This window comes from Agelaius phoeniceus, chromosome 3, assembly GCF_051311805.1.
Source record: "Agelaius phoeniceus isolate bAgePho1 chromosome 3, bAgePho1.hap1, whole genome shotgun sequence".
NCBI classification, from domain to species: Eukaryota; Metazoa; Chordata; class Aves; order Passeriformes; family Icteridae; genus Agelaius; species Agelaius phoeniceus.
Window position 1 is genome coordinate 86,259,464 of NC_135267.1, and position 27,178 is coordinate 86,286,641.

The 27,178-nt window shown below is 34.4% G+C and overlaps 1 protein-coding gene across 1 annotated transcript in view; it reads left to right on the forward strand.

Annotated features, from left to right (window-relative positions):
* The window catches only part of DNAH8 (dynein axonemal heavy chain 8), a 115,532-nt gene that overhangs the window by 11,954 nt on the left and 76,400 nt on the right, over positions 1-27,178 (forward strand). Inside the window, exons 10-29 of the mRNA XM_054629253.2 lie at positions 1,084-1,185; positions 2,470-2,616; positions 3,537-3,734; positions 4,271-4,347; positions 4,823-4,922; positions 7,145-7,264; positions 7,988-8,123; positions 8,820-9,007; positions 9,908-9,988; positions 10,765-10,881; positions 13,353-13,472; positions 14,214-14,343; positions 15,386-15,495; positions 16,405-16,511; positions 17,453-17,513; positions 19,025-19,220; positions 20,980-21,170; positions 22,748-22,874; positions 24,399-24,634; positions 26,621-26,725. Of these exons, the coding sequence (XP_054485228.2) occupies positions 1,084-1,185; positions 2,470-2,616; positions 3,537-3,734; positions 4,271-4,347; positions 4,823-4,922; positions 7,145-7,264; positions 7,988-8,123; positions 8,820-9,007; positions 9,908-9,988; positions 10,765-10,881; positions 13,353-13,472; positions 14,214-14,343; positions 15,386-15,495; positions 16,405-16,511; positions 17,453-17,513; positions 19,025-19,220; positions 20,980-21,170; positions 22,748-22,874; positions 24,399-24,634; positions 26,621-26,725 (2,649 nt within the window). The remainder of the gene's footprint in view (positions 1-1,083; positions 1,186-2,469; positions 2,617-3,536; positions 3,735-4,270; positions 4,348-4,822; positions 4,923-7,144; positions 7,265-7,987; positions 8,124-8,819; positions 9,008-9,907; positions 9,989-10,764; positions 10,882-13,352; positions 13,473-14,213; positions 14,344-15,385; positions 15,496-16,404; positions 16,512-17,452; positions 17,514-19,024; positions 19,221-20,979; positions 21,171-22,747; positions 22,875-24,398; positions 24,635-26,620; positions 26,726-27,178) is intronic.

The window sequence follows — 27,178 nt, forward strand, 5'->3', positions numbered from 1 at the left end:
ATTATTGGTTAAAGCACACTTAGATCAAACACACTTACTTCTATCTCTTAACAATTATTTTGCTTCTATGTGTACATTCTTCTAATTTCTCTACTTTGGGATAGCTACATTTTCTGGCAAGCAATTTTCTCCCCCGTCTTCCCGTTTTAGAGAAGGTCACTGTGACCTTCGTCAGTAATTAGGCACCGGTTGCTCAGTTCCCAGCTTGTTTCTCTTACCCTTATCTATCGGTATCACATCGGAATGTCCTTTCTCAGCTAACCAATTATCCAAAAAGCTCTCTACATTGTACCTCTCAGGGCTTGAAGCTCTGGAATTTGTTTTGTCATTCTGCTTAGGGAAAGGCCATGGAAAAGTACTGGGAAAACTAGCTACTAACAAATATATGTGCAAAGAATACAGAGAACATATAAAAGAAAAAAGGCAAAACCCAAACAACACCATCAGGAGAATTGTTTTGAATTGTTCATATTATTTAATAGACAAAAAAATTGTCCACCTGTAGCTGTTCTCTGTGGTATGTCTTCTGTATCTGCACATACTCCTCTCTCTCCTTCTGTCATGACTAAATTTGGATTTTTGTGGTTGAGAAGTAGAAGAATGGTTGAGAAGTAGAAGAATGGTTGAGAAGTAGAAGAATGTTTTTTCCTTTTTATAGCCGCAGGAAATCAAGGTAAAGCCATACTACTAGGATAAAAAATTCTCTAAGAGCAGTCGTTAAATAAGTGCTGCAAGTGTAAAGACAACAATGTAAGTGAAGAATAGCTGGAACTCACTAAGTTCTTTTTGTTCTTGAATTTTGATTGATGACATTCTGTGTTTATGTATTGCTGCAATTATAGGACTTACAAATATGTCCTGGGACTTACATATACTTCTGGGAGTGTTCTCAGAGTTTTTATAGGGTGTTTGTTGTATATATTGCATATATTTTTTAGCCACTTTCCACAAGTGAAATTTATTCCAAATTTGATTGATAGTACTGACATATGTATATGAGAATTTTATTAGATTTTGTGAAACAGGAAAATTTACTGTTAAGCTTAAAATTACTGTTAAACTTTTTTCATTTGTCTGTCCTAGGTTACAAACCAAATGGTCACAACATGTAAAGCATACATTACAGATGCTGGCTTGAATCGACTCTGGGATCAGGAGACACCAGTAGTCACTGCAAAAATCAATGTTTGTATTTTGGCATTATATTATTTACATGTCAAACCTATTGATTATCTGTTGATATTGTAAGGAAGTCCATATCAATATGTATCAAGTGCTTCATACCTCTTGGATTTTTTTATTTCATGATGTTTTGAAAGTTTTCCCAAGTTTTCCCATTTACAGCAATGCCCATGGACTCATAGCTTCATCTTTATCAGTGTGGTCTGTCACCGACCTTGGAATTGGCATCTTTGCTTTATGTGTAACCAAGGAATTAATATTTCACATTTTTCCATCTTGAGGAAGAGGGGCTATGGAGGAGGGTATAGCTCTGATATGGTACCATCTTCCTCTACCCTGGAAAATCTGGTGTTTGAATAGACCCTGAGTTTGTTACAGTAGTTCCTTTCCATACAAGATTTCCTTGGCATACCATGAAAAGTCAGTGTTAAGATAGTCTTCCTCTTCTTCATCTGATGGTGACCTATTAAGAACAAATTAAGTAAATGCAATATGCTATGGCGAAATATGTGCAGCTGTGGGAATACTGGTTGCCAAGTTTACTTCATTTCCACCTTCTCCTTTTCTGGACCTCAGTTACTGAGTTCCACTCTTCCCCAAAAGGCATAGAATACAGAGGAAGAATCACTTCCCTAGTCCTGCTGACCACACTATTGCTCATAGAGGCCAGGGTGCCACTGGCCTTCTTGGCCGTGTGAGCACACTGCTGGCTCATGTTCAGTCTGCCATCAACCTGTACCCCCAGGTCCCTTTCTGCCTGGCTACTGTCCAGCCACTCTGTCCCCAGCCTTATTGTGGCCAAATGCAGGACACAGCACTTGGTCTTGTTAAACACCAAATTGCTGGATTCAACCCATTTATCCAGCCTGTCCAGATCCCTCTGCAGAGCCTTCCTACTCTCCAGCAGATCTACATGGGCACCCACGTTTGCAAAATGGCTGATGGTGGACTCAGTCCCCTTATCCAGATCATCAGTGAAGATATTAAACAAGACTGGGCCCAACACTGATCCCTGGGGACACCAGGGTGGCTGCCAGCTGGATGCAACACCATTCACCACCACTCTCTGGTTCACTGTGCTCTACTACTGCATGTTCGTTCATATGTTGCGAACACTTTCTTCAGATACTGAAAGAAAACCACTGTGTTTAAGTTGTTGTTGCCTCTTGACTGAAACCAGATTAAGTGATAGCTAATGGCTTTGGAATGTCAATAGGTTTGAGTACTCTAGTCCCTCACTCATAAGCATAGCATAATGAATATAGTTTTTTTTCCTTCTCCTGTTAGGACTGCATATATCTGTTGAGAGAATATCAGAAATGCTTCCATGAAGCTAGGCAAGAGACTTCTAAAAATCTAGGAGAAAAGGCATTGGAAGTATCAGAAGTGTACATTTTTGGAAAATCTGAAGCTTTTTGTAGGAGATTAGAAAAAGTGAGTATATTGGGTGCTGTTGTTTTTTGCAAAGAAGAAGAGTCTCTCCAAAGAACAGTTTACAAAGTGGATGCTTGCCAACATACATTCTCTTAATCATCCTTTAAAGGAGTCCGTAACTCTCTATTGAGAGAATTTAGGCACTTCCACAGAGTAAGTCATCCCAATGATTGATGCTATTACCTCACAATTGCCTTCTCAACTTGCCAATTTATCTCTTTTAGTGTGGGGAGAAATAACCTGATCTAGATTCAGATCATTATTTTAAGAGGTTTAAAATTATGTGAGAAGTAACACACTTTTGTTTTTTTTTTAATTACTTTAAAAACTCATGTTTACTGCCAAGCAGAATTCTTCAGATGATTCTGCTGCTTGGTGTCATCTTAACATTTAGCTTGGTTATGCAGTGAAAGGGTTTTAAACTAACAATCTTGAGTGAAAAAGGTAATAGGTGCTTCTTGGTACAGATTAAGGTCAGACAACGGATAAGATGATAATCATCACAAGGTAGGAATTCTGTGAGTCTTTAATGTACTTTTTTATCACTCAATATACATACTAATCTGTAGGGTTGTGTTTTTTTATTCTTTGATATATCTTTTTGTCATAAGTATGCCATGTTTTAACTCCTTTTCCGTATTATCCTATTGGATCTAGCAGTAAAACATAAAAAAAACCCTCTTTATCCTTAAGAAAAACAATTATTATTTTACTTTGTGTTGAGTTGTGGTGACAACTGATGTTGAAAACTGAACTAACCATGCTTCAAGTATTGAAGATACTTGACTCAGAAACAACACATTTGTGCATGCAGTAGCTAGAAGAGTGGCTGTTGAATATTTTATTTTGCTCAGGTTTTAGTTTATAGAGGAAATAACAAAGAATTCATTATGAGTATGAATATAACATCTTTATTTCAGATCATGGAAATGATAGCCATAGAGCAGAATTTTAATGCACTGACTCAGTGTGCAATTGAAGGTATAGATCTTATGGCAGTAAAATTCAAAAATATCTACCACATTTTTCAAAAGAAACCATATGACACCCTTGATCCACATGTAACAGAATTTGATGTGGATTTTGTGAAATTCATGACAGAAGTTGAACGTTTAGAGGTGAGTAATATTTTTACTTATTATAACTTATGTGGGAAAGAATTTATGAAACTGATTGTCAATGGGATGTTGGATTGTGAGCAGGTTACATTGTTCTTCTAAACAGCATGGAGTTTGTTTGTCTGGAGGGAGATTTTTTCCATTCCTTCTCCTTCTTTCAAAGGAAGGTGTAAAATATATCAGACAGTGCTTAAGGATGATTTTTATTCTGTGGCTAAAATGACAAAAATTGTGATATGATCTGAGAGAATGATCTATGTGAAAGTCATTTATTAGCCTGAAGAAATGTGGTCAAATTTTAGGCAGAATAAATTTGCAACTAATTTGTTTATTTCATAGAATTGTATGACATTTTAGAGATTGTTTGACTGAAACTGGCTATTTAATAATTATATTAAGCATGGCCTTATGAAGCCTGCTGTTTTGTGCTCTAAGTGTGCTTTAAGTAACAATTTCAAATGATACTATGTTAAGAAAGTATCATCAAAATACTATTTTCTGACCTGAAAACCCACACTGAATTATGTATTCTTTAGACACAGCTACAGAATTTTATGCGCACCTGTTTTCGGAAAATTTTGTCTTCACAGAATTCACTTCAGTTACTTCAAAGGTATTGGCAACTATGTTTTAAAATATTTTAAAGTACCTTGAAATTACTGATTACCACAATTGAAAAAGCCCAGCAAATTTTAAAACAAAGACCCTAATTGAGAATTTTTCATTTAATTTTCATAATTTTCACTGATATTCTGAACTACATAACCATGATAAAATATATGTTTTATCTTTCTTATGGGAATCAATATATTCTTTTTCTTAATTTCATTAGAATATTATTATGCACAAGAAGATACTAAAGGAAAAGCCTAAAGCATACTAAGCAACAACTACCAAAGTACCCACCAGAGCAGAAATTTTCAACTTGTTTAAACTTCCTCAAAGAAAAAAGTTTTCCAGGATCAAAATAATTTCCTAGATTTTTGCTCATTTCATTTTATGTAATGTTCATATATGCCAAAATAAATTAAAACAGTTATTATTTTAGAAATGGCATTTTGGGTCATTTTTGTCAATTTTTCATACAGGTTTCAAAGTCTGAATATGCCATGCCTTCAAGAAGAAACAGCACATACAATTAGTTGTATTCTTCAACATTATGTAGAAGAACTCGAAGCTACTAAAAAGGTATTTAATTTCTTTCCAGTAAGTTGTAAACATCATGTTAAAATAGGAGCAAACATTTTAATATGATTATTTTTTATTTTTTCTGCCTCTTTCACTAATTTACTCCCAATTCTTAATTTATCCTACTTCTGTTTTCCTGTTACAGAAAACAGGCCTAAGTGAGTGGGCAGCACAATATGGACAACTGCTCTTGTAGGCAAATTTGTCATCACAATTTTACTTTGTAAACCAAAATATTTTCTGTTATTCCTTCATAAATTAAATTTAAAGAAGCATGTTCTTTGCTGGCTGTGTACATTTCTTGCTTGTACCTTTTGGATTTTTTTATTAAATGAGGTTTTTGCAGTTAATTTGCATGTATAAGTAGTTATTATCAGTTGCTGTGGCAGCATAAAATACATGTAAAATATAGGTGAATGGCATTTATGTTCATTATGAAGTAATTTTTCAAGATTTTTGTAGTGCATCCTGACTGAAGTATAATGAGAATTAAGTTTTGGCAACTGCTCATATCACTTGACTGTAAACTATTACTTTGTCCATAAAATAAACATCTGCAACAGACCTAGATGTCTAAACTCCCTTTCTACTAAAGAAAGAAAGAAAGAAAGAAAGAAAGAAAGAAAGAAAGAAAGAAAGAAAGAAAGAAAGAAAGAAAGAAAGAAAGAAAGAAAGAAAGAATTACTCTAGAGTGAGTTAATCTGATCAATTTTATATAATGTCCTGAAGATTTAAATAATTCCCTCCAAATAACCATTTTTCTTCAATGAATATAAAGGGAATCTGGAAAGCCGGATTGTTGAAAAAGGTTTTTTGAGATGTTTACATTTCATAAAATCAATGATAGAAGTTTGCACTTCACTAATGATAGAAGGAGCCAATATCTATAAACTCTGCAGTTAAGAGAAAATTTTTCCTCCACACAGTGACTTAGAACTGTAGCCTAGCAAGGCTGTGCTGAACCACTCTTTACAAAAACACTCTTTCCTTTCCCTACCTATACACTGTGTAAAACAATCCCTGATTACTGGCTTAACTAAATGAAGAGATTTTTAGCAGCACTGCTTGCTTAAAAATCATGTAGCCCACCCTTAGTTGTATTTTCCCAGACAAAATAATGATAGGTACAATTACTGAGAGGGTTTCATCCAGGTAAGTTCCTCTCAAGGTCATTGTGAAGCTGCTTGGATTTCTTTGGCTGGGGCCACCAGAGACAAGGTAGGGCTAAGACGTTCTCGTTAGTGAATAGTTGTGTCATCACAGCCTGAGTTCACGTGCCTAAAGTTGGGTGGCTCCAAATACTCCTTTTTTCTGCCAAAGAACACGTCTTGATTCTGCTGACTAGTTTTAACTATTTATTTGATATTACTAAATTGCCTTTTATCTTTGTCAAGCAAGTTATTTCTAATAAAATGTTGCTCTTACTGCAATGCTGGTTCTAAAGTGATTGAATACTTTGTCATTGCAAATTTCATACAGTATAAATTTAGGCCTTGTTTTGTTTTGTTTTGTTTTAATACAGCCATTCGCTGAGCAGGGGACATTCTTTTTTCATCTTAGGCACAGATAAAAGCATGGGCTGTGTATCCAGGAGTATCTACATGCATTTTAGTTAGGAGTTAGTAGAAAAGTGCATATCATAGAACGCTAAATTATTGTGATTTGGAAGGGACCCACAAGAATCATTAAGTTCAAATCCTGAAATATTATCTAATAGTCAGATATGTGTGTCTGAAGAACAGTGTTGATGTTTCCATTCAGGAAAAAACTCCCAGTTAACTGTCTAGCTTGGGCATCTCCCAAGGCTAGTTCCAAGCAAAGGAAGAACAAGAGTTCTCCTAACACCACTTCCTTAAACAGCTTGTTTTCACAGCAGATGGCTTCAAAGTCAGGTGTCAGACTTGATCCTGAGTACTGGCTGCTCTGCCCCAGGGTTCACAGTGCCTTTTGGTGCATTCAGGTCTCTGTCATAAGTGAGCACAGCTGAGAAACAGCGTGTGATAATGGAGACAGAAGAGGTACCAGCGTCGATGTGTGTGCATCTTTGAAGGGTAGCAAGTCAGGGAAGAAATACATTTTTTCTCTCCATGAGCTGTTGTGTGACACCATGCAAATTTAATCTGTTTGGGAGGAGGAAGAAATTGTGCTACCAGAGAAAAAAGTTTAGCATTTCAATAGATTTTTTAAAATACATCTGTTTAATGATATTGTTCTTGCTATAGCTTTACCAAACCCAGAAAGACGACCCTCCTCTTGCTCGAAACATGCCACCTATTGCAGGAAAGATACTGTGGGTGAGACAGCTATTCAGAAGGGTAAATGAACCAATCAGCTATTTCCATGTAAGTGGATGTGCTTAAAAATTAGGTGTTTTGTATAACTGTGAACTGTCTTCTGTAGGGTAATCATAAAATTTCTGGTTATGATTGCATCACTTGTTATATGCTAAGGAACCTTTTTCTTTGTATGTTTATACTGCTCTGCAGTAAGCCTTGTAGATCCAAGATGTAGTGTTGGAATAGAACAGACTAGACTATTTCAGTTGAAAATAACTTGGAAGAATTCTTGAAATGTTTGAGTGATTTTCCTACAAAGCGTCTAGGGTCTTATGCCAAGTTAACTTCTATGTGAGAGAGGTTTTCACTTTCCCGTTTCCCTCGGATGTGAATAGTGATAATCTAAATCTGTTCCAAGGAAAACAGACATAAATACTGATTAATCCTCCCAAACTGATTAAAAACTTTTACAATAAATTTTCACTTATTCAATTTTGAGTAGAACTAAGTATCCATTTCACTGTGAATTGCAGGTATCTATGACAGTATATTAAGTAATTGCTCTTACTGATGTTAAATATTTAGTATTTATTCCTTACAAGTTCTTACTGACTTTATTGCCCTGTAAATTTGAATCATTAATATTTGATACAGTTTTTAAGACCTCTGTCAGTATAATTCATAGTATTAACCGACACTATGTATAGACAATACTTAAATTGAGAAAAACCCAAGTGGTATCGGTGGTTTTGGAAATAGTTTTAATTTGAATGTGCTGTTTTTTAACAGAAACATTCAGATATCTTGGCAAGTCCAGAAGGTAAAGCAGTTGTTCAATCATACAACAAACTTGCATATGTATTGGTGGAGTTTGAGGTAGTCTATCATAATGCATGGATGAAGGAAATGTCACAATTACAATATAGTAAGTAATTAAATATGTACTTGTTCTTTAAATTGTTGTTGAATAGTAAGTTAACATAAATCAAATCAGATTTTTTTTAAAGCTTCATTTACCCTTAACATGTGCAAGTTAATCATGATCCAGTTATCAGACTCAGTAATACAATCTCAGTGCTTTACTGACCTTGATGCTGGGTTTTGATGCACAGGATTGCAGATTTGGTACACTAACTGTACAGATGACTGTAAACATTAGTGACACAAATTTTGGTATTTAAATTCTCTATGTGTACTATTTAATAATTCTTTCTGGGTTTTTCTTTTTCCAGTATAATAACTCATAAGGTTGTATTGCCCCAGTCCCTCTAAGGACAAATATATTATTATTAAACACCTAGAAATGTTTGATAGTCAAGCATTGTGTTTCCTCGTACTTAGAGAACTAATTTAATGATTTTTTAACTTGGGCTGAGAAAAATTATGACACAAATAAGACTGGATCTGAGGCTTGTTTAGATTATGAAGAGAAAGGCAGAAAGTTAATATGATGGAAGTGGATTGTGTATTTTCTTTAACTGAAAACAATATGAAGCTATTTCACAAGTAACTCTACATAGTTAATCACTATATTTCAACATTAGAAATATGGATTTCATAATAATTTATATAATTTAAACAATTGTTTGCTTTTGAAACTGATACTAGAATGTCTTTACAGTCCTACAATCCACGATATTTGTGCGTCATCCTACAACTGAGAAGTTCCTGGTTAATTTTGATCCCCAGATTCTAGAGATTGTGCGAGAGACAAAATGTATGATAAAGTTGGGTCTGGAAGTACCAGAGCAAGCATTCAAACTTGCAATAATAGAAGATAAATTGAAGTCAAACAAGTTGAAGTTAGAGGTAAACTTGAAAAGTATCATGATTGCTGTTCAAGAAAATTAAAAAGATAGTGTGTTTAAACATGTAATTTTTATCTATAGCTAATGATTAAAGCTGGGTAAGAGGAAGTTTAAGGTAAATTTGCAGAATGCACAGGTGAACATAGAAAAATCTCATTTGAAAACCTCCTGTTAAGTCCTGTGTGGGCTGGTAGATACTTAAATATAAGAATATATACTTCATATACCCAATGGCACACTAAGTATACTTTGGTCATGAATAATTTAAGCTATACAAATAGTTTTCACAGTGAGAAAAACAGTAAAATGCAGGATTTTAGAGTTTTTGACAAGAAACATTGGAGTTAGTCTGGTTTGGAATTGTGAAGAATTTTGAAGAATTTTGCAGGTTACCTGCAAGAGAAGTTACATTTGTCATGCCTATTGTAGTCTCCACTATGGTGTTGTTTCAAGAGCCTGTATCTTGGGGAGCCTGTATCTTGTGCATCATACAAGACTTCTCTGTGTGTGTGCGTATGGCATAAGAGAAGAGGATATTTTAAAACTGACTTAAGCATCTAAAGGATATGATACTCGATATTAAGAGGATATTGCAAAGATTAAGATGTCTTCAGTTCTAGAGAAAGTTCATTCTCTTTCTGGCTTTGTGCCTTAAGAAAGTGTTACAAAAAGGTGGCTTTCATTTCTCCTTCTACAGCATAATACAAATTCATTACATCCCAGAAATGATGTTCATAGGTATGTAATCTCTATGCAAAATTCTACATTTCTTTTCAAATACAGAATTGTGCAGTTTTCAATATCTTTTTTCAGATGATTTGATTGTATGACAAATTGTTTTCTTGAGTAAAGAAATGCTTTAAATATTCTGTTTGATGCTATCCTTTCTAACAATTAACAGGGTGTTATTGAAGCTTATGAAGATTTGTGTAAAGGAACACGAAATGTGTTTGTAAATCTGCTGACACCAAAAATGCAAAGGGTGAGTATTGCTGCATGCACTTCAGTATACCTCATAAGATCTTAAAATACCTTAATAATAATTTATAATTCTGAAATATTTAGATGGATCTGTATGTTGTGATCTTAATGGATTTTTCTGAGACCTTTAAGACAAAAAATTTGGTTTTTTGATCCTTCATACAGTTCTCAAATAATGTGCTTTACGGTCAAATAATCTTAGTGCCTATGAGATAGAAGACCAGTAGAACAAAAAATACGGTCTTTGAGGTCTATCTATCTCCACAAATCTCTGGCTTTAACATGGAAATTTGCTCAGAAGGAATTATTAACTTTTTTAATTGAGTCTCTTCAGTGGTGTAGAATGCTACACTATGATGTTTTATGCTACACTAAAAGTACAGTTTTATTGGAGATGCAGGATGTCTATCCCACAAGCAATTTTGTTTTGTCAGACATTTACGAGTGTACGTATGTGAATGTTTGAAGTAACCCTCCCCATTTTGTTTGTAAGCAGTCACACTGAAAGGTTGCAGAGTTTGTGTAAGTTTGTATAACTACAAAGTTGGACAGAAGTTTGAGAAACTAAAAACCTGAGGCTCTAGTATGCACTACCCTCCCCTTCCTTTCTATTGCATAAATTTCTTTGACCTTTTTTAGTGGAAACTTGTAACCTCCCTTGCACACCACTCTGTTTTATAAGCAATGTTAGTAAATATAATAATAGAACTTGTTTTAATTGTTTTCTCTTGTGGTTTTGTTTTTTTTTAATCTATTAAATTATATCTTTATGCTTAGATGGAAGCTGTGTTGAGGCAAGGACTTACCATGTTGACTTGGTCATCTGTCACACTGGAAACTTTCTTTAAAGAAGCTGATCAAATTCTGCATATATATAGACAGCTTTTGAGAAGGGTAAACATTTGCTCACTATATAAATAAAACCAATACCTTACAGAAATTATTTCTAGGATGCTATATTTCATATTCAAACATAATCTGTACTTATTTTTGTACTATACCTACAAATTTTATTGCTTTTTAAATTAGGTTGCTTTTCTTGGAGTAGGGATACACTCAATGATTCTCTCCTATTATTGCCATTATATATTTGACTTTTCCTTTTGTCCTTAAAATAGAATCTATTTCCACTTCTTGTCTTCAGATTCTGTGGCTTTCACTCTGATTTTCAGAGTCAATGCCTGTCTTTGAGTGCTTGTCCATGACTGCAGCTGCATAAAAGATACTTCCATGTAAAAACTGTTGAGTGGAGAACTTTGGAGCATTAATTCTGTCCATAGCAGGCATGTTGTGAAACTCTTTGTGCAGCCCATAAAATAATGAATGAGATTATGCTCTTTTCTCACAGTTCTCGGCATGCTGCTCTGTGCTCTTTTACTCTCTTGGTATTCATCACATAATTTCTGAATTTATTTGATTTCTTATTTAATATCTACATGAGTAATCTGGATAATGGGATCAAGTCTACCTTGACAAAGTTTGCTGATGACACCAAGCTAAATGGGAAAGTAGAAAGACACCCGACAGGAAGACCTGAATAGGCACGAAGAGTGTACTAGTAAGATCTTTACAAAGTCCAACAAGGACAAATGTAAGGTCTTGCACCTAGGCAAACATCATCCAGGAGTGCAACATAGGCTGAGATCTACCTGACCTGGGCATCCTTGTGGATAACAAGTTCAGTGTGAGTGAGCAGTGTGCTGCTCCAGCAAAGAACGTCAGCAGGATGTTGGGTTGCATTAATAAGCAGTGATAACAAATCACCATCCTCCTCCACTTGGTGCTGGTGAGGCCAGACGTGGAAATGTATTCAGTTTTGGTCCCTGCTATACAGAAGACATTTGGAGAGGATTCAGAGAAGGGCCATAACAATGATCAAAGGACTGGGAAGCCTGACAAATGACGAAAAGTTGAGAGAAATGTTTTTTTTCAATCTTGAGTAAAGAAGGCTTAGAGGAGACCTTATCATCATGGTGTAATATTTGACGATTGGCTGCAAAGATGGAGACTCCCTTTTTACAATAATTTATGTGGAAAAGATGGGGGGTAATGGGTATAAGTTACTTGTGGAGAATTATCAATACGACAGAAGAGGAAAAATTTTTGCAGTGAGAACAGTCAGCCACTGAAATAATCTCCCACTGAAAGTGGTGTATTCCCCAGTGCCAGACAATTTTGAGACTCAGCTGGACAGGGTGCTGGACTGTCTTGTCTAAGCTGTGCTTTTGCCAAGAAAAGTTGGACCACATGATCCTTGAAGTCTTCTTTCAATTTGGTATACTATGATTCTATGATTTATCATGCTTGAGGACCAGTATTGTCTTGCTTTTTTCTCAAGACTTTAGCTTGACAGTCAGATTGCTCTTCTGGCTTGATGATTAAACTGTGTGACTATTATCTTTTCTATGAATATTGTAAATTGTGTTTCCTTTGTGGTAGGAGATTGTTAGTCACTAGTCAGTGTATCTAGTTCTTTTTATGTATGTTAGAAAATCATAATTATGAGTAATGCCCTGTTTGCCACTGAAACCCAAAGCTGGATAAAGATTGTCAGAAATGAACAGTTTTGTAAGCCTGAGTATATCTAAAATAACCATGTTTTTATGTAAATTTAGGTTTTTACTTCTCCCTCCCATTTCAATTAAAAAAAGTTAACCTTGGTTAGACTCTTGATTTCTGTGAATTGGGTATTATTGTCAAACAGGAAAAAAAGTGATGTGCAATGGAAGCATGAGGTATATTGTGAAAAACAAGATGGAATAACACAAACCCAGACTACTTCAGATAATAGACTAAAAGATGGACAGAAGTCACTTTTACTTGGATTCTTCCATGGCGAAAAACAATTCAGTGTAGTTAACTGTATACTAATAATGCTGCAATTGAGGATCAAAACCCGAGCAAAAACGGTGTTGACTAAAAGAAGGGGAAGGACTGAAGATTAACCCATAAGCAATTTACAGTAGACCCCTCCCACTTGCCTTCCTGCTAAACTTGTGGTCAGTAAGATCATGAACAAATATCCAATTATATTGGTGTAGCTTGTTCTATTACTCTGTTTTATTTAATCTAGAAGCAGTGTACCTTGCATGACAGGAATGATCCAGAGTCTGACTTTTTGTTACTGCCTGTCTGCCTAAAACTGCAGTTAAACCAGCCAGGATTCTTTGGAAGTCTAGTAATTGTAAATAACCCTTAAGTTACCATAACTCTTGTTATTATTCACTTGGAGAATTTTCTACTCTGTAACATTCTTGCATTTATTTTTCTGCAATTCCTTTTTTTACCTGTTAGAGCACTCTAAAATGGAATACATTATTCTTTAAAGATAAATGTATGGTATTAATGTGGTTTTCTCTTTTTAGGTAAATGTTATAACTGATGTGCGGATTGGTACAATATTAAAAGAAATATCAAGAACTTCTTTAGTTAGCTTACCAGTGGATGGTGCTATCAAAATTGAGGATCTGTTGACTGACAATGAGGTGTGTGCCACTTTATATCTTTCAACTTGAATTTTAGGGCATGTTAGAAAAAAATGCCTTAGTAAATGAAAATAAAACTATAAAATTCTCTACGTGGAAATACAGAACTTTATTTGTAATTAAATTATTTTGGTTAAAATCATTTATATGAAGATATATTGGTTCTTTGGTATTTGAGATACTTAAGCTGTAGTATGTCATAGATAATCTTATTTAAGTGCTTTGTATTTAGATGAGATTTCTTGTGTATGAAGGACCTCAGAGATATATAGCCCTTCTTTCCCCCTATTTTTTCCAAATTGTTGTTTTTATGGAGAAGGCAAAAATACTTTCCAACAAGTATATTTGAAAATCTGAAAGTTTTCTTAGTACAAAATAGGCTAAAAATGTATTAATTATCAAATCAGTACAAGTGAATAAAATTCTTAAGGACAGTTGAAACAGTGTTTGGGTAATTTCAGAGTGTGACCTCTCTTCAATATTCAGGATTTTTTAAAGCACCTAAAAGTACCATTGCATTTTAAAAACTGGGCTTTTTTAGGCATTAAAAGTATGGTGATAATATAGCAGAAGTATTTATAAATGTACAAGTATATTTTAATAAGTATATATGTTTCATTGAAATGGTTTTGGTCTGATTAATACAATATTCAGGGAAATGTTTTGAATCCCCATCAAGAGAAACAGAAATAAGATAATCAGTGTTAACTATGACAATGCATTGATATTTTTATTTAACAGGAATATACTAAAGAATGTTCTGAGTTATTTAACGTCAAAAGCATGCGCATTGAAGATGCTGTTCAAGATCTAATAGAGATATTTGAAAAGCATTATGAATTTCCATCTCTTAGGCCCTCAGAATTACAAGGTAGTTAATACTGCTTATTTAAATAAAAAGTTCTGTGGACTTCAGCTAGTTTTTATCAAAACTGATGTTTTAGCTAATTTGCTAAACAAATTTTCGTCCCACGAAAATTTCATCTGTGTTACAGCTCTGCCTTCTTTAACCACTGTTAAACTAAACCACTAACTCATGAAGTACGGAGATTACTCAGTTGTGGGGTTTCTAGAGTTAAAAGCTATCCTTCTGTTTAGATTAGCAAAGTATTTGCTCTAGAGGAAGAACATTTGAGTTCCATTTCTATCAGTCACTCATCATAACTCTCCCATGTCACATCTTGCCACCTGTAAATGAAATCCAGTGTTCCAGTCTTCTCAGCTCTGTCAGCTATTTGGTACTGTCCCTCTGTTTTTAACTTTCTTGCAGCAGTACAATTATGTGCTTTTTTGGCTGGTCATTTTAAATTAGTATAGTCAAAGGATGGCACTTGAATGACTGGTTCCCACTTCTTTGGGGTGTCTTACAAAGATTTTTGAAGATCCCATATTGTTACAAGAGAAATAGTTTATATTTGGAGGAAAAAAAATGTTTTCAGGAAAATTTTATTTTGAGGCTTAATCAGTAATGGAGCTCTTTTCTTTCATGGGATTTTTTCCTTCTGGGTTCAGGTTTCTCCAGCTGTCGAGGCATAGGCAGGGTCAATACTACAGGTGGTTCAGTAGGATGCAAGCAGAAAAAGAGGACACAGAAATACTTCTCTGTTCTTTGTTAAATTGTTTATGATTATTTTGATTTTTTGGTCATTTTCATGGATATATTAATGTCTGCCTATCCATCTTTAGTAACAGATTGGTAGTGCACTGTGTTTGCTAAGCTAAGGCTTATAGGCTGGTCTCTAAACCACATTTCTGGTGTGAAAAAGTGTCATGAAATAAAACCAATTTTTGGTGATCCAGGTATTACTAAACAAAAGTCAATATTTGTTTTGCCTCTAATGAGGGGACAGCATGCTTTAAAGCAGAATATTTATATAATAACAACTTTCTTTTTTCTTAATTTACAGGAAAAGACAAACGTATAGCATTTGAAGGTAAAGTAAAGGAGAAAGAAAAAACTCCTGCTGAAGGATCTCAAAGTGAAGATAGCAAGAGCGGTGATAAAGAAGAAGAGTTTAAAAAGGTGTTTTGTGAAAACAAGGAAATTATTTTTAGGCCAATTGGATTAGTAAACATATCTTGAGTTTTGGTAGCTCCATATCTATGTTACAGAAAGACATCACATGGAGAGTATCAAATGTAATGTACAAATGATGAAATAGCTTACCTAAAAAGTACATTTGAGATGGATTTTAGTTTTCACAAGTATATCACCTTTATTAAACAAATTCTTGACAGAAGTGGTAAGTGTAAAAATTGGAGACAATAATGTGCCTAAGCCATAACATGGACTTTCCTTCTTGGGTAGACAGGATTTTTCATCATTTCTATCATTCTCTTCCAACTTCATCAGCAAAGATAGTCTTTGTACTTTTCCCATGAAGAATGCAGTTTCTTCAAGTTCATCAGAGAAGGAATGTAGAAATAAAGAACAAGGACTCTCAAGCTTGGAAGTACAAATACAATAATGCTACCATGTTGCAATTTTAAAAAATGGTGATAATTTCATGTTGCTGTATTTTCATATTCTTGATCCAGTTGCATTTTATTGTATTTGTCTCTTATTCAAAAATGGGTACATGTGCACCAATATTCTTGAATAATATTGGTTTCGTTTTGTGGCTTGGTTTTCTATTTGTTCTTTTTTAATATGGAGAGCTTTTCTGAAGGAGCGTATTTCAAACAGATTTCAGTATTCTGTATCTGAATAAGACAAGTTGTTTCTTCACATACTGTATTCTCTTTTCCATGCAGCTTTTACTTATTTACTTACTTAAAACCCCCCAGCTTCTCACTTTGTGCCTTTCGTGTAGCTTACAGCTTAAATTCCTTCTGACAAAATCTATTAGGTTTGACTTACGACGTTTTTGCAATAATTTTCAGGTTCCTATGTGAACATGATGCTAAATAATGTATGGTTTATTTATTACAGAACTGTAAAGACTTACTTGCCTATTTCAGTCGCCGGCTGCTAGTCAGTCTCCAGAAATCAACCCGACTGTCTTTGGATCGTATTAAAAGAAGAATGAGTGTTCCAATGTAAGTTGCAAATGAAGGATTCCCTCAATAGTATGCACTCTTTATGAATTCTTCATGATAATGGCAAGATCCATACAAAATCACTCTCCTATATTCAGGATGATTTCTGTAGATTCTTCTCTGTTCGAACAGGCATAGAGTTCAGAGACAGAATTGTTTCAGTATAATATATTGTACTTTGAAAAGCCTACTTAGAATTCTTTTAAGAGAATTTAGTTCAAGCAAGTGAAGTTATGATGTTTTGTCATTAATGTTTGTTAAAGTCTGAATTGCTTTTTTTCCCTAAGGACATGTTTCATAAAATATGTATTGAAATCCTTATCAAAGTCAATGGGAATTATTTGGTTGTTTCCTTCATATTTGTCTACTGTATCATATTGTTGAATTCTCCCTTATTTGGTTAATATATCATACCACAGCATTTAAAATTTTACTTTGGTCTATGTTTTTAGGTTTTAATTTCAGTTTTGAGTAGGTTAACATCATGTTTTTATAATTTTGCATTAGCTTGTCATCTTTGAAACTTTTTTTCCATTCTGTTGAATACTTACCTAAAATGTAATGGGACAATTTTGCTCTTGATACGTTCTTGCAGTTAATGATCAATGAGATCTTCTTATGCCCTATTCAAACCACTGGCAGAGTCCCATCATTCTGAACCTGAGAGTTTAAAATCCAGAATCAGAAAATACTCTGGAGAAAAAAATCTGAAAGCAATGGCTGGATCCAAGTTAGCCTTTGTCAGAATGGTGGAGCTCTAGCTATTTTCTTTATCCTTTAAACAATAAACTTCTGTAAGTTTTGGAAATAGTATGTAATTTCATTTGAAAATTCTCCATGAAGCTTTGGTCAGAAAATGTAGCTCAAAATTACATTTCTCAGATAAACTGAGGAGGTTTTGTGGTAAAGTGTTTATGATATGTGTCAAAATCATTTTACAGCAAATCTGAGAATGTCACTCCTTTTCTAAAAGCAGAAGTACACCTTGAGATTCCAAATCTGGTAAGTTTTATTTTATATAGGTATGGTAAGATACATTGTCTTAGAGTTATCTCTGCATTTGCCCAAGTGCAGGTGTGGGCACACTTTCACTGAACCAGCATCTTCTTCAAAGGAGAGCAGTTGCTCATATCTTTCAGTGGGCTAAGAGCACTGATGAAATGTGCTTGCAGTCCAAATACTCTGGCTTCTGTCTCAGTAGTGCTTGCAGAACCTTGCTTTTTAACCTTCTGTGGTTTAGCAATTACATTGCAATCCATTCATCTATGTTCTTTGCAGAATGATTGCAGTTCTCCTCATGTGTAGTAGTTGCATTACTACTATTACATGGAATAGGTTCTACATCTTGCTTTATTCTTATTCTTATTCTTATTCTTATTCTTATTCTTATTCTTATTCTTATTCTTATTCTTATTCTTATTCTTATGTAATCTAAATCTTTTTGTTGAATTTCAATAATGAACATTATCTTTGCTCAGTTTGGCTTTAGTAACCTAAATGGGAAGTTAGATGACCAGACTGAGGAACACTGAACAAAAATAGAAGATTCAGAACCAGCAAAAGGTGTTGTGGATTTCTATGTACAGGGAAAAAAAGGCAGCTCAATTGCAAAGAAGTAAAGCATTAGTTTGTTTTCCTTTTGTAGAAAGGAAACTATGTGTCAGCAATATGTATTTTTTATTTTATGAGAGAAGGTTACAAAATTTCTCAAATATCTTAGAAAGATTGATGGGTTTATATTGAAATTACAGTGCAAAAAAGTTCTGCTCTTAGGTGATTTTCCTTTGACATTGAACTGGTGTTCCTATCACCATTCTGTTATACATTCACATTGTGTGTGTGTACACATGATATGTAATTTCTGTCAAAGTCTAGAAGGCTTACCTTGTTGATATTTGTAGAAACATAAAGCACCAAGCTCTACCCACTGCAAAGGAAGTACATCTCTCTTTCCAGTCCTCAAATGCTTGACTGATCCAGGGCAGTAATCAAGTAATTCTGGGAAAAATACCACTTTGCTAATGCTAAACTCTAATGAGAGTTTGCAAGAGCCTTGCTTTTATGTATGTGGCTGATCATACATAAGGCCTGAGAAGGGTGGGAAGTGGTGGTTGCACGTTAGCATGCAATTTCTAATGCTTTGTTATTCTAGAATGTAAAAAACAAGGTTTGTAATGTATTCCCATACATTACATAAAAGTCATTATAAAAATGATGCTTTAAATGTTGCAGGAGTTTTTTTAATAGCTGTAAAAAAAGCCAGTAAATCTATCTGCTTATATACTTGGTTGACTTTTCACCCACAGTATGAGTGCATAATTAGATGGCAGGTCATCACAGTATGTTTCATCTCTTGAGAAGCAATTCTGAGCCAGACAACCTGCTGAAGTTGTATTTTCCAGCTTCTCTTCTGGGGTAAACTCTGCAATTCACTATGGGTGGAGTAAAACTGAGGTCTCAAAAATGACAATTAGTTGCATTTATTTCAACAATTTTTCAACTGTTTCAAATAGGTAATAGTTCCCAGTTTAGATGATATACAGCATGCCATCAATCGCATGATTCATTTAACACTGGAAGTAAATCGAGGAGTTGCTCAGTGGGGACAGAGGCATTTGCAAAAATCTATTTTAAAAACAGAAGCAGGCATGCAGCAAGCAGCATCTGCAGGCTTTGGATCACAAGGAAAAAAAGGCAAAAAAGGGGAAAGTAAGTTGTTTGTTTAGGTTTTGTTTTACTTTTAATTTTACTTTTTGGTTTAATAACTATGCCATATATAAATATTTGTAAATAAGTTCACTTTTCGTCAGAGAAGCCTACTGTGAATTATTTTACGTTAATTTTGGGGGGTTTATTTTGATTTAATTACCTGTATTTTTCAGAAATAGCTTTTCAGGCTTGCATAAGTATTACAATTCCAAAAAACAGTAAGCAAAAAACTTTGAAAAATTCCTAGGTTCTGAATATTTTAGTTAACTTAAGGCAAAGTAAGCTGTTGATCAATCTTTTTACATCCTTATTGTGGAATGTAGCCATAATGATATAGCTGAAACCATAAGCCATGATTTTATACTAAATCTCATTGAAATATTGAGATACCGCAAGAGACAGATTTCAGGAAATATTTTAATTGTTGGATGTATTCCTAGATTGGATTAAAAACACTTCAAATGTTCTTTCATGGAATGAAAAATATTTGACTGGAGACAGATCTACGTTCATTTTAGTAAAATACTTTATTTCTTAGTATTATTTCCAAGTGTCTCTCCATACATTTTGCAAGCCACCATAAAAGCCTAAATATGTTTTTACGTATTTAATATTAATATTAATATAATAATATTATTTTTAATATTAATATTAATATAATAATATTATTTAATATTAATATTAATATAATAAATATTTTTACGTATTTTACATGTCGGTTTTTCTTAGCTGTTTGACCCAGTGATATGCAATCCAGTTATATCTTTGTTATCATTCCTTCAAAAATCTGTAACATCTTGGAAAGTTTTTCTTTCTGATAGTCCAGAGCTGTTACTTTATTCTTCTACTGATGTGTCTTGTATGATTCTCACCTCTTTTAATGGGCTTCAAGCAGGGTGGCAGGAGCCAATCTTTGTCAGATACTCAGAGTCTTTTCCTCTGCTGTGTCAAAATACAGCATCAGCAAATGACCATTTTCATCACCTTTAACTAGACACCAGCAACACCTGGGGGCATATGTTAATATTGTAGCAATGAGATTATGGAGTAAACTCGTAAGGATGGATGAATCTGAGACTGTTTCCAGTAAGCAGACCCCAGAAAAGGCCTTCAGAGTAAAAGAGAACTTGGAGCTGCGTCAAATTCCCCTCATTAAACAATATATACTGTGGGAAGGGTGGATTTTTCTTTTTTGTTCACTGAAATCTGCTTCAAAATGCTCAGGGATTGTTATGAAAGAAGGAGCTCATCAGATCTGAAGAATATCAGTTTCTATATTGACCATTATTTTCTCAGCAATTAATCAAAGAGTTCAAGAAGTTTACACAGCTTTAAGCAGTATATACATTAAAACTTTAATTTCAAAAATTTAAAAAAATTATTAAATAATGTGGAATGTTTATGAGGCCTTTGATGTTCTGCTTACAATTACATTAAAATGAAACGGAATGAAATTTCATTTCATTCATTCATTCATTTCATTCATTAATTCATTGAGAAAATGAAATTTGTGAATGAAAAAGACTATTTTCTTTCCATTTGAAAACCTTCATTTTAGAGTGAATTTGCTCTAGCTGTATAGTGCCTGGCATGAGCTAGCAGCTGGTACTTCACATTAAGCAGTGTGACAGATCTTTGAAGAAGGATACTCAGCCTTTCTGAAGAGCATCATTGCTCAATTTGGTATGCATAAGTTTAGAAGAGAATGCTAATCAGACTGTCAGCAATTAATTGATTTCTATATAACTTTATTTTACAGAAGGAGGTGATGATCTTGTCAGAAAGTTAAAAAATTTTTACTCGGGTGTTGCAGAAAATGAAGCTATTACTAAAATAATTGTGATTCTCTCTTCTGCTGGGAATTCTCTAAAAGAAGGAGTTAGTGAAGTTCTGCAAGAGTTTGATAAATATAAGGTGTTGTGGACAGAAGATAAAGATACCATATTTCAGGTCAGTTTAATGATTATCATTTACAGGACTATTCTTCATTAATCCTATCTTTTGAAATCAGAAAACATTGTGAAAAATCAAGGGAAAAAAAGATGTAGAAAACACATTTACAGCTGAAATTCTTTTATCTTTCTGTAGGAATGGTACTGTATTTGCTAATACTGATTCTGTGCCATTCTAGATACTGAAAACCTGGTAATTGCTTTATTTTGTTTGTGTAACTCTGGATTTTTGGCCACAAAAAACCAGCCCAGTTTGATATGATGCATGTCTCTATGCAAACACAGGTAGCACAGGGTATTAACAAGAGGAGTTAGAGATATGCACATACCTGCAAGGCTACTGATATCACAGGGAAATGGTGGGATGGCACCTATGAGTACAGTGTTGGAATGGAGGGACACAGGCTCTTTAGGAAGGCTAGGCAGGGAAGACCAGGTCAGGATTAAAAGGAGGGCAGGGACAGGTGACATTATTGTGGGGATCTGCTACAGGCTGCCTGACCAGGAGGTCCAAGCAGATGAGACTTCCTGTAGACAGACAGGAGCAGCCTCACACTCACAAACCCTGATCCTCATGGGGGACTTCAACCACTCTGATATCTGCTGGAGGAACAGCACAGCAGGCCATAAGCAATCCAGGAGGCTCCTGAAATGTGTTGATGATACTTCTTTGACCAAGTCACGGAAGAGCCAGTGAGAAGAGGTGCCATACTCTCCCTTGTTCTCACCAGCAAGGAGGAGCTGGGGGTGGGGAAGGTGAAGCTCAAGGGGCAGTTTTATGCTGCAGTGACCATGAAATGGTAGAATTCAACAGGAGTTTATGTGGGTTAAAACCCCACCAATTCATAAACAGGGCTGAAAATTTCCTGTTAGTCTAATTAAAGTTTTAAGTCTAAAGTAGTTAATGTTACTAGCTTGATCTAGTTACTACTGAGGAATAGGCTACTGCCTTCAATAATAAGGCAGCTAAGTTTTATACACACATGTTTAATTTCTACATTCTTCCTTTTCCACTATGCTAATCCTTCCACTGCCTATCTGGGTACTCTTGAACAGAGGAGTAGAAGTGGGATGATAAATGCTTTCAGCATTTATTACTTGCCCATTCAGTGTAAGCATAATCAATACAGGTCTTAAGTTACATTGCTGAATTTCAGCTTTTCAGAATCACAAAATGTTTCTACCTTTGAGTTCTGCTCAGGGAACTACTTAGAAAATGTGTTTCATTGTGATTGTTTCTCACATAATTTGGCTTTTGAGGTAGTCTTTCTGTAAGTGTGGGCATGTATTTGACCTCTGTTTCATCCCCTGTTTTCACAAAACAAGTAGGTCCTTAATATGTCTTGGTTATCTGTTTCTCTGTTGAATTTGGTTGGAATTTCCCAACAAGGTTGAGTGTTAGTGACAGAGAAATTTATAAACATTCATTTTATGATGCTAGCAAGGCTACAGAAGGCTAAAACCAAGTATAATAATGGTATACATTTTCAGTAATTGCTGAATTACTGTTACGACATGTTTTACCAAAATTATGGAAAAGGACATTTGTTGATTGACATTTTAAACTGCACACAGGAATTTTTTGCTACTGGTCCCACCCTGTCTGAAATTAAAGAAGAAATAGTTCACTACGATACATTTGAGCAAGAGATGAAAAATTTTAAACCCATTATGCTGCTTGGTCCAATTGAGTTGCACACAGGTATGACATTTTCTTATCTTAGTATGTACAGTAAGATAATGAGTAAAATAGTCACACAATCACAGAAGATGCATAGTTGAGAGGGACCCACAAGGATCATCAAAGTCCAACTCCTGACCCTGCACACGACCATCCCCAAGAATGACACCATGTGCCTGAGAGCACTGTCCAAATGCTTCTTGAACTCTGTCAGGCTGGTGCTGTGACCACTTCCCTGAGGTGCCAGTTCCAGCCCAACCACCCTCTGGGTGAAGAACCTTTATCTAATATCCAACCTAACCCTCCCCTGACACAACTTCAGGCCATTCTGTGTTCTGTCACTGGTTACTACAAAGAAGAGATCAGTGCCTGCCCCTCCTCTTCCCCTCACAAGGAAGATGTAACTTCAATGGGGCCTCCTCTCAATCTCCTCTTCTCCAGGCTGAACAGACCAAGTGCCCTCAGCTGCTCCTCATATGGCTTCCCCTCAAGGCCCTTCATCATTTTCATTGACCTCCTCTGGATGCTCTCTAATAGTTTAGTATCTTTCTTATTTTGTGGTGACCAAAACTACACACAGGCCTCAAGGTGAGGTTGCCCCAGTGCAGAGCAGAGCATGCTCTGGCCACTGCATCACAGGGACCCAAGTCCTCTAGGTTACAGAACAAAGATATTAAATGTTTTTTATGATCTGGGACAGCAGGTAGTTTCTTGGACTCAGTTTAGGTTTGGGAACTGATTTATTGTGATTTATACATTTAAACTTCTGGAAGGGTGTGGTAATTTTCTTGAAATATGCCTGGGCTTCACAAATCATCTCTTTAATGTTAATAGACACATTATTAAAGGAGCATCTATATCTGCTGCAAAATTTGTGGTTTTTTGAGCAGAAGTGTTTTATGCTGTTAGTATATTTTGCTTTCTTTTACCAGAGTACAAAATGCTGCCTAATAAAATCCTATTTTTTTCTGAAAATAAATTTGAATTCTTGACTCTTCTGTCTCTTCAGTGTTGGTTTGCAATTATATATTAAGTGCATATAACATGATGTGTCACCTTACAGTTTTAGCTGTGGACTATTCCAAGTCCCAATTTTGAAATCCCAGGATGCCATTTCCTCAAAGGGTATAAAGCATTTAAATATCACTGATCTTAATACATTTGGTTAATGTATATCAAAGCTATTCTCTGAAAATCCACATTAATATGTAGACATTTTGTTCTTTATTCATCTTCTCCATGTGCTCCACTAGGTAAGCTTACCAATAGGTTTTACAGATAGCATAATATACAATAAAACAACAGAAATATATTTAGTTATAGATTAGAACTTGTTTTGAAAAAGTTCTATTGAAAAGTTCTTTGAAAAGTTTCAAAACAAATAGAATTTGTTTTGAAACTTTTAAAATGCTGTAATTAAATTGCTTGTCTGCTGTTTTCTAACTGCTGTTAAAGAACCATATGTGATGATGTGGGCTTTTTAAAGAAAAAAATTAGGATATGAATTGAGTAATTTTTTTTGTTATTATTGTTTTTTAAAACCAGAACCACTGAAGAAAGCTTTAACAATTGAAGCCAATTCCTGGAAGATGGTCCTCTGTCGTTATTTAAATGAGGAATATAAAGCGAAATTGTTAGACATAATGTCATTCATAAATGATTACCTAAACAAATTGGCTCGACCTCTGGTTGACTTAGATGATGTCAGATTAGCAATGGAAGCTTTATCTGCCATTCAAGAGAAGAGATCAGATATAGACATCTCTATGGGACCTATTGAAGTAAGATGACTTCTAATTTGTTATATTGGAAAAATGTTATTGTTATTATTAATAATAATAATATATATAATAAGTGTCACAGGATAAGATAAACTTTGAACACTGTCTTGAAGGAACTAGGCTGAAGATGGGAAACAAAATATTATTTTTGGTTTTTTTATATTATAAATGATGAATATGTATTCATATGATTATATATATTATGAATCAGATAATTTGATAGATTCTGTATTGATACAAAACAGAAAAAAAATATTTCTCAAATTCTGATATAGAAACAATCTAGGAGACAACATGCAGAAAAAAGATGATGAGAACACAAGACGAGGGAGCACTATGCTCCCTTTTGCTTTTCATTAGCCTTAATCCTCTTACTTTTTCTGTATGTGTAAACAAACATCTTGATCATATAACTCCTTGAAATATAGCCAGAGAATATTCATGAAACCACACATCATGGTATGCTGTCAAAAACTGGCAACATTCTTTTAGTTTTTTCTATTGAAAGAAGCTAAAACAAGCTCATTATAAGTAGTTGGTATTTACTATCGCTGTCTGAAACAGTCAGCTAATAGAACAAATTAATTAATTAAATGATGTAGGGCTAAACTGTGGAAATACAGCTGCCTTCTTAAGTGTGTATCAAGTATGTTAGAAAGTCAGCCTTACATCAAATAGAAGAACCTGAACAATAATGTAGACATTTAAAGTAATATTCACATCTACTAAATGTTATTAATCTGTCTTCAGGATATGATAATCATACCCATAGCTGTTAAATAAAGCAAGCAAGAGGAACTGAGTTCAGCACTGTCTACTTGTTATGTTTTACATAAGTAGGAAATAATGCAAACTTTGTAAATAAATAAAAGGTATTAACAAAGATGAAGTATTAACATTTTGTTTATTATTGTTATTACCATTATCATCATCATCATCATCATTGTGCTTCTGCCACTTTAAGATGAATAACTAAGATAATGAACTTTCCCAAACTACTTATAATTCTCATATCTCGTGAGCATTTATTTCCTTCCTAGATTAATGTAATGAGTTCTGTCAATGTCAGTAGGGTTAGTCGTGTTAACAAGTCACCCTTACATCCTTTTTCTTGAGGAGATGGAATAACCCTAGACACCAGTGCAATATGGGTAAAAATCAGCTTTTCAGTAAAAGAACTAAGTTCTTTTTTGAAAATACACCAAAGTGAACATAAACTAGAAAAGTGCCCTTGCAACAAAGGGGTTTAAGGGTCTCCTGGGCCTTTTACAAGCTGTGTTGCCAGCAGTTGAGGGGTATGATTCCCTCTGCTCTGGGATATGAGATTTAGCTGGAGTGCTGTGTCCAGTGCTGGGCTTCCCATTACAAAACAGACATGGACATACTGGAGTGAGTCTGGCAAATGAAAAGTAAAATCTGAAAATGAACTTCTTTTTAAATAATGCGATTTGTGTAGGAGGAGGATCATAAAGCAGAAGGTAAGCAAATAAATTGAAGATGAGAACAAACAATAAGAAAGGTTCATTCCATTACAGATATGTATCCATATATTTGACAGTTCAGCAACCTTAGCAAAAAAGGTTTTATAGATGATATGGCAAAATATTTATAGATGTGTAACTTAATGTGCACAGTTATTCAGAGTTAGGGAAAATTCATCAAAATCTGCATTCAGGTGGACTGTAGATATATGAAATAAAATACCATTGACATGATAAAATTTTATATTTTCTGATACTAAATCTATGGTGTTTGTATGTTTTCCTAGTCTTTCATCCACGACATCTTTGAAGAAATAGTTTTTGCTGTTGTTCCCTAGTTCTTCATTCCTCATCCGTATTAGAAAAAAAAACCCCACCAAAACAGTTATGCCTAAAATATAAGAACAGATTTTCTTTGAAATGTTTTTTACAAATTTGATCTATGTTTCCTCAAATAAACTTATAATATATTCCTAAGTTAGGTTTGTTTTTTTTTTTCATCTAGGAAGCCTATGCCATTTTACATGCATTTAATGTGGAAATTACAAAAGAGGAATCAGATGGTGTTGATACAATGAGATATGCTTTTAATAAATTAAAAACCCAAGCTGTAAGTACATAAAATTATGTTATTTTCCATTTGTGGAAAATGTGAATTTCTTCAGGTCATAAATGAGAGTGTGAGACTAATTTTCCATCCTCTCTGACTTCTGACTCTTGACATCAGTTGTGCAGTAGTCTTAATCTACTGTTAGTAGGTTCATATTCTAATTGCATTTCTATGGATAACTTTGATATTTAAACATTATTGTAGCTTTTAGATATATGTATAAAACCTGCAAGAAAATGCTGTGTCAGCTCTTCTTCATTTCCAGTTTTTGTGTCATTTTTGTCTGATCAGGGAGTTTATTACCCTTAAGTTACATTTTTCTAAGAAGTGCGTACTCTGCTGGTGCCCTTACCCTTAAGTGGTGGTTGTACTTTCACCTTTGTGATTTAGAACAGTCTTATATACCTCAAAAATTCTGTGTTTATTGAGTATTTTATGTAATGAAGGTGTTTA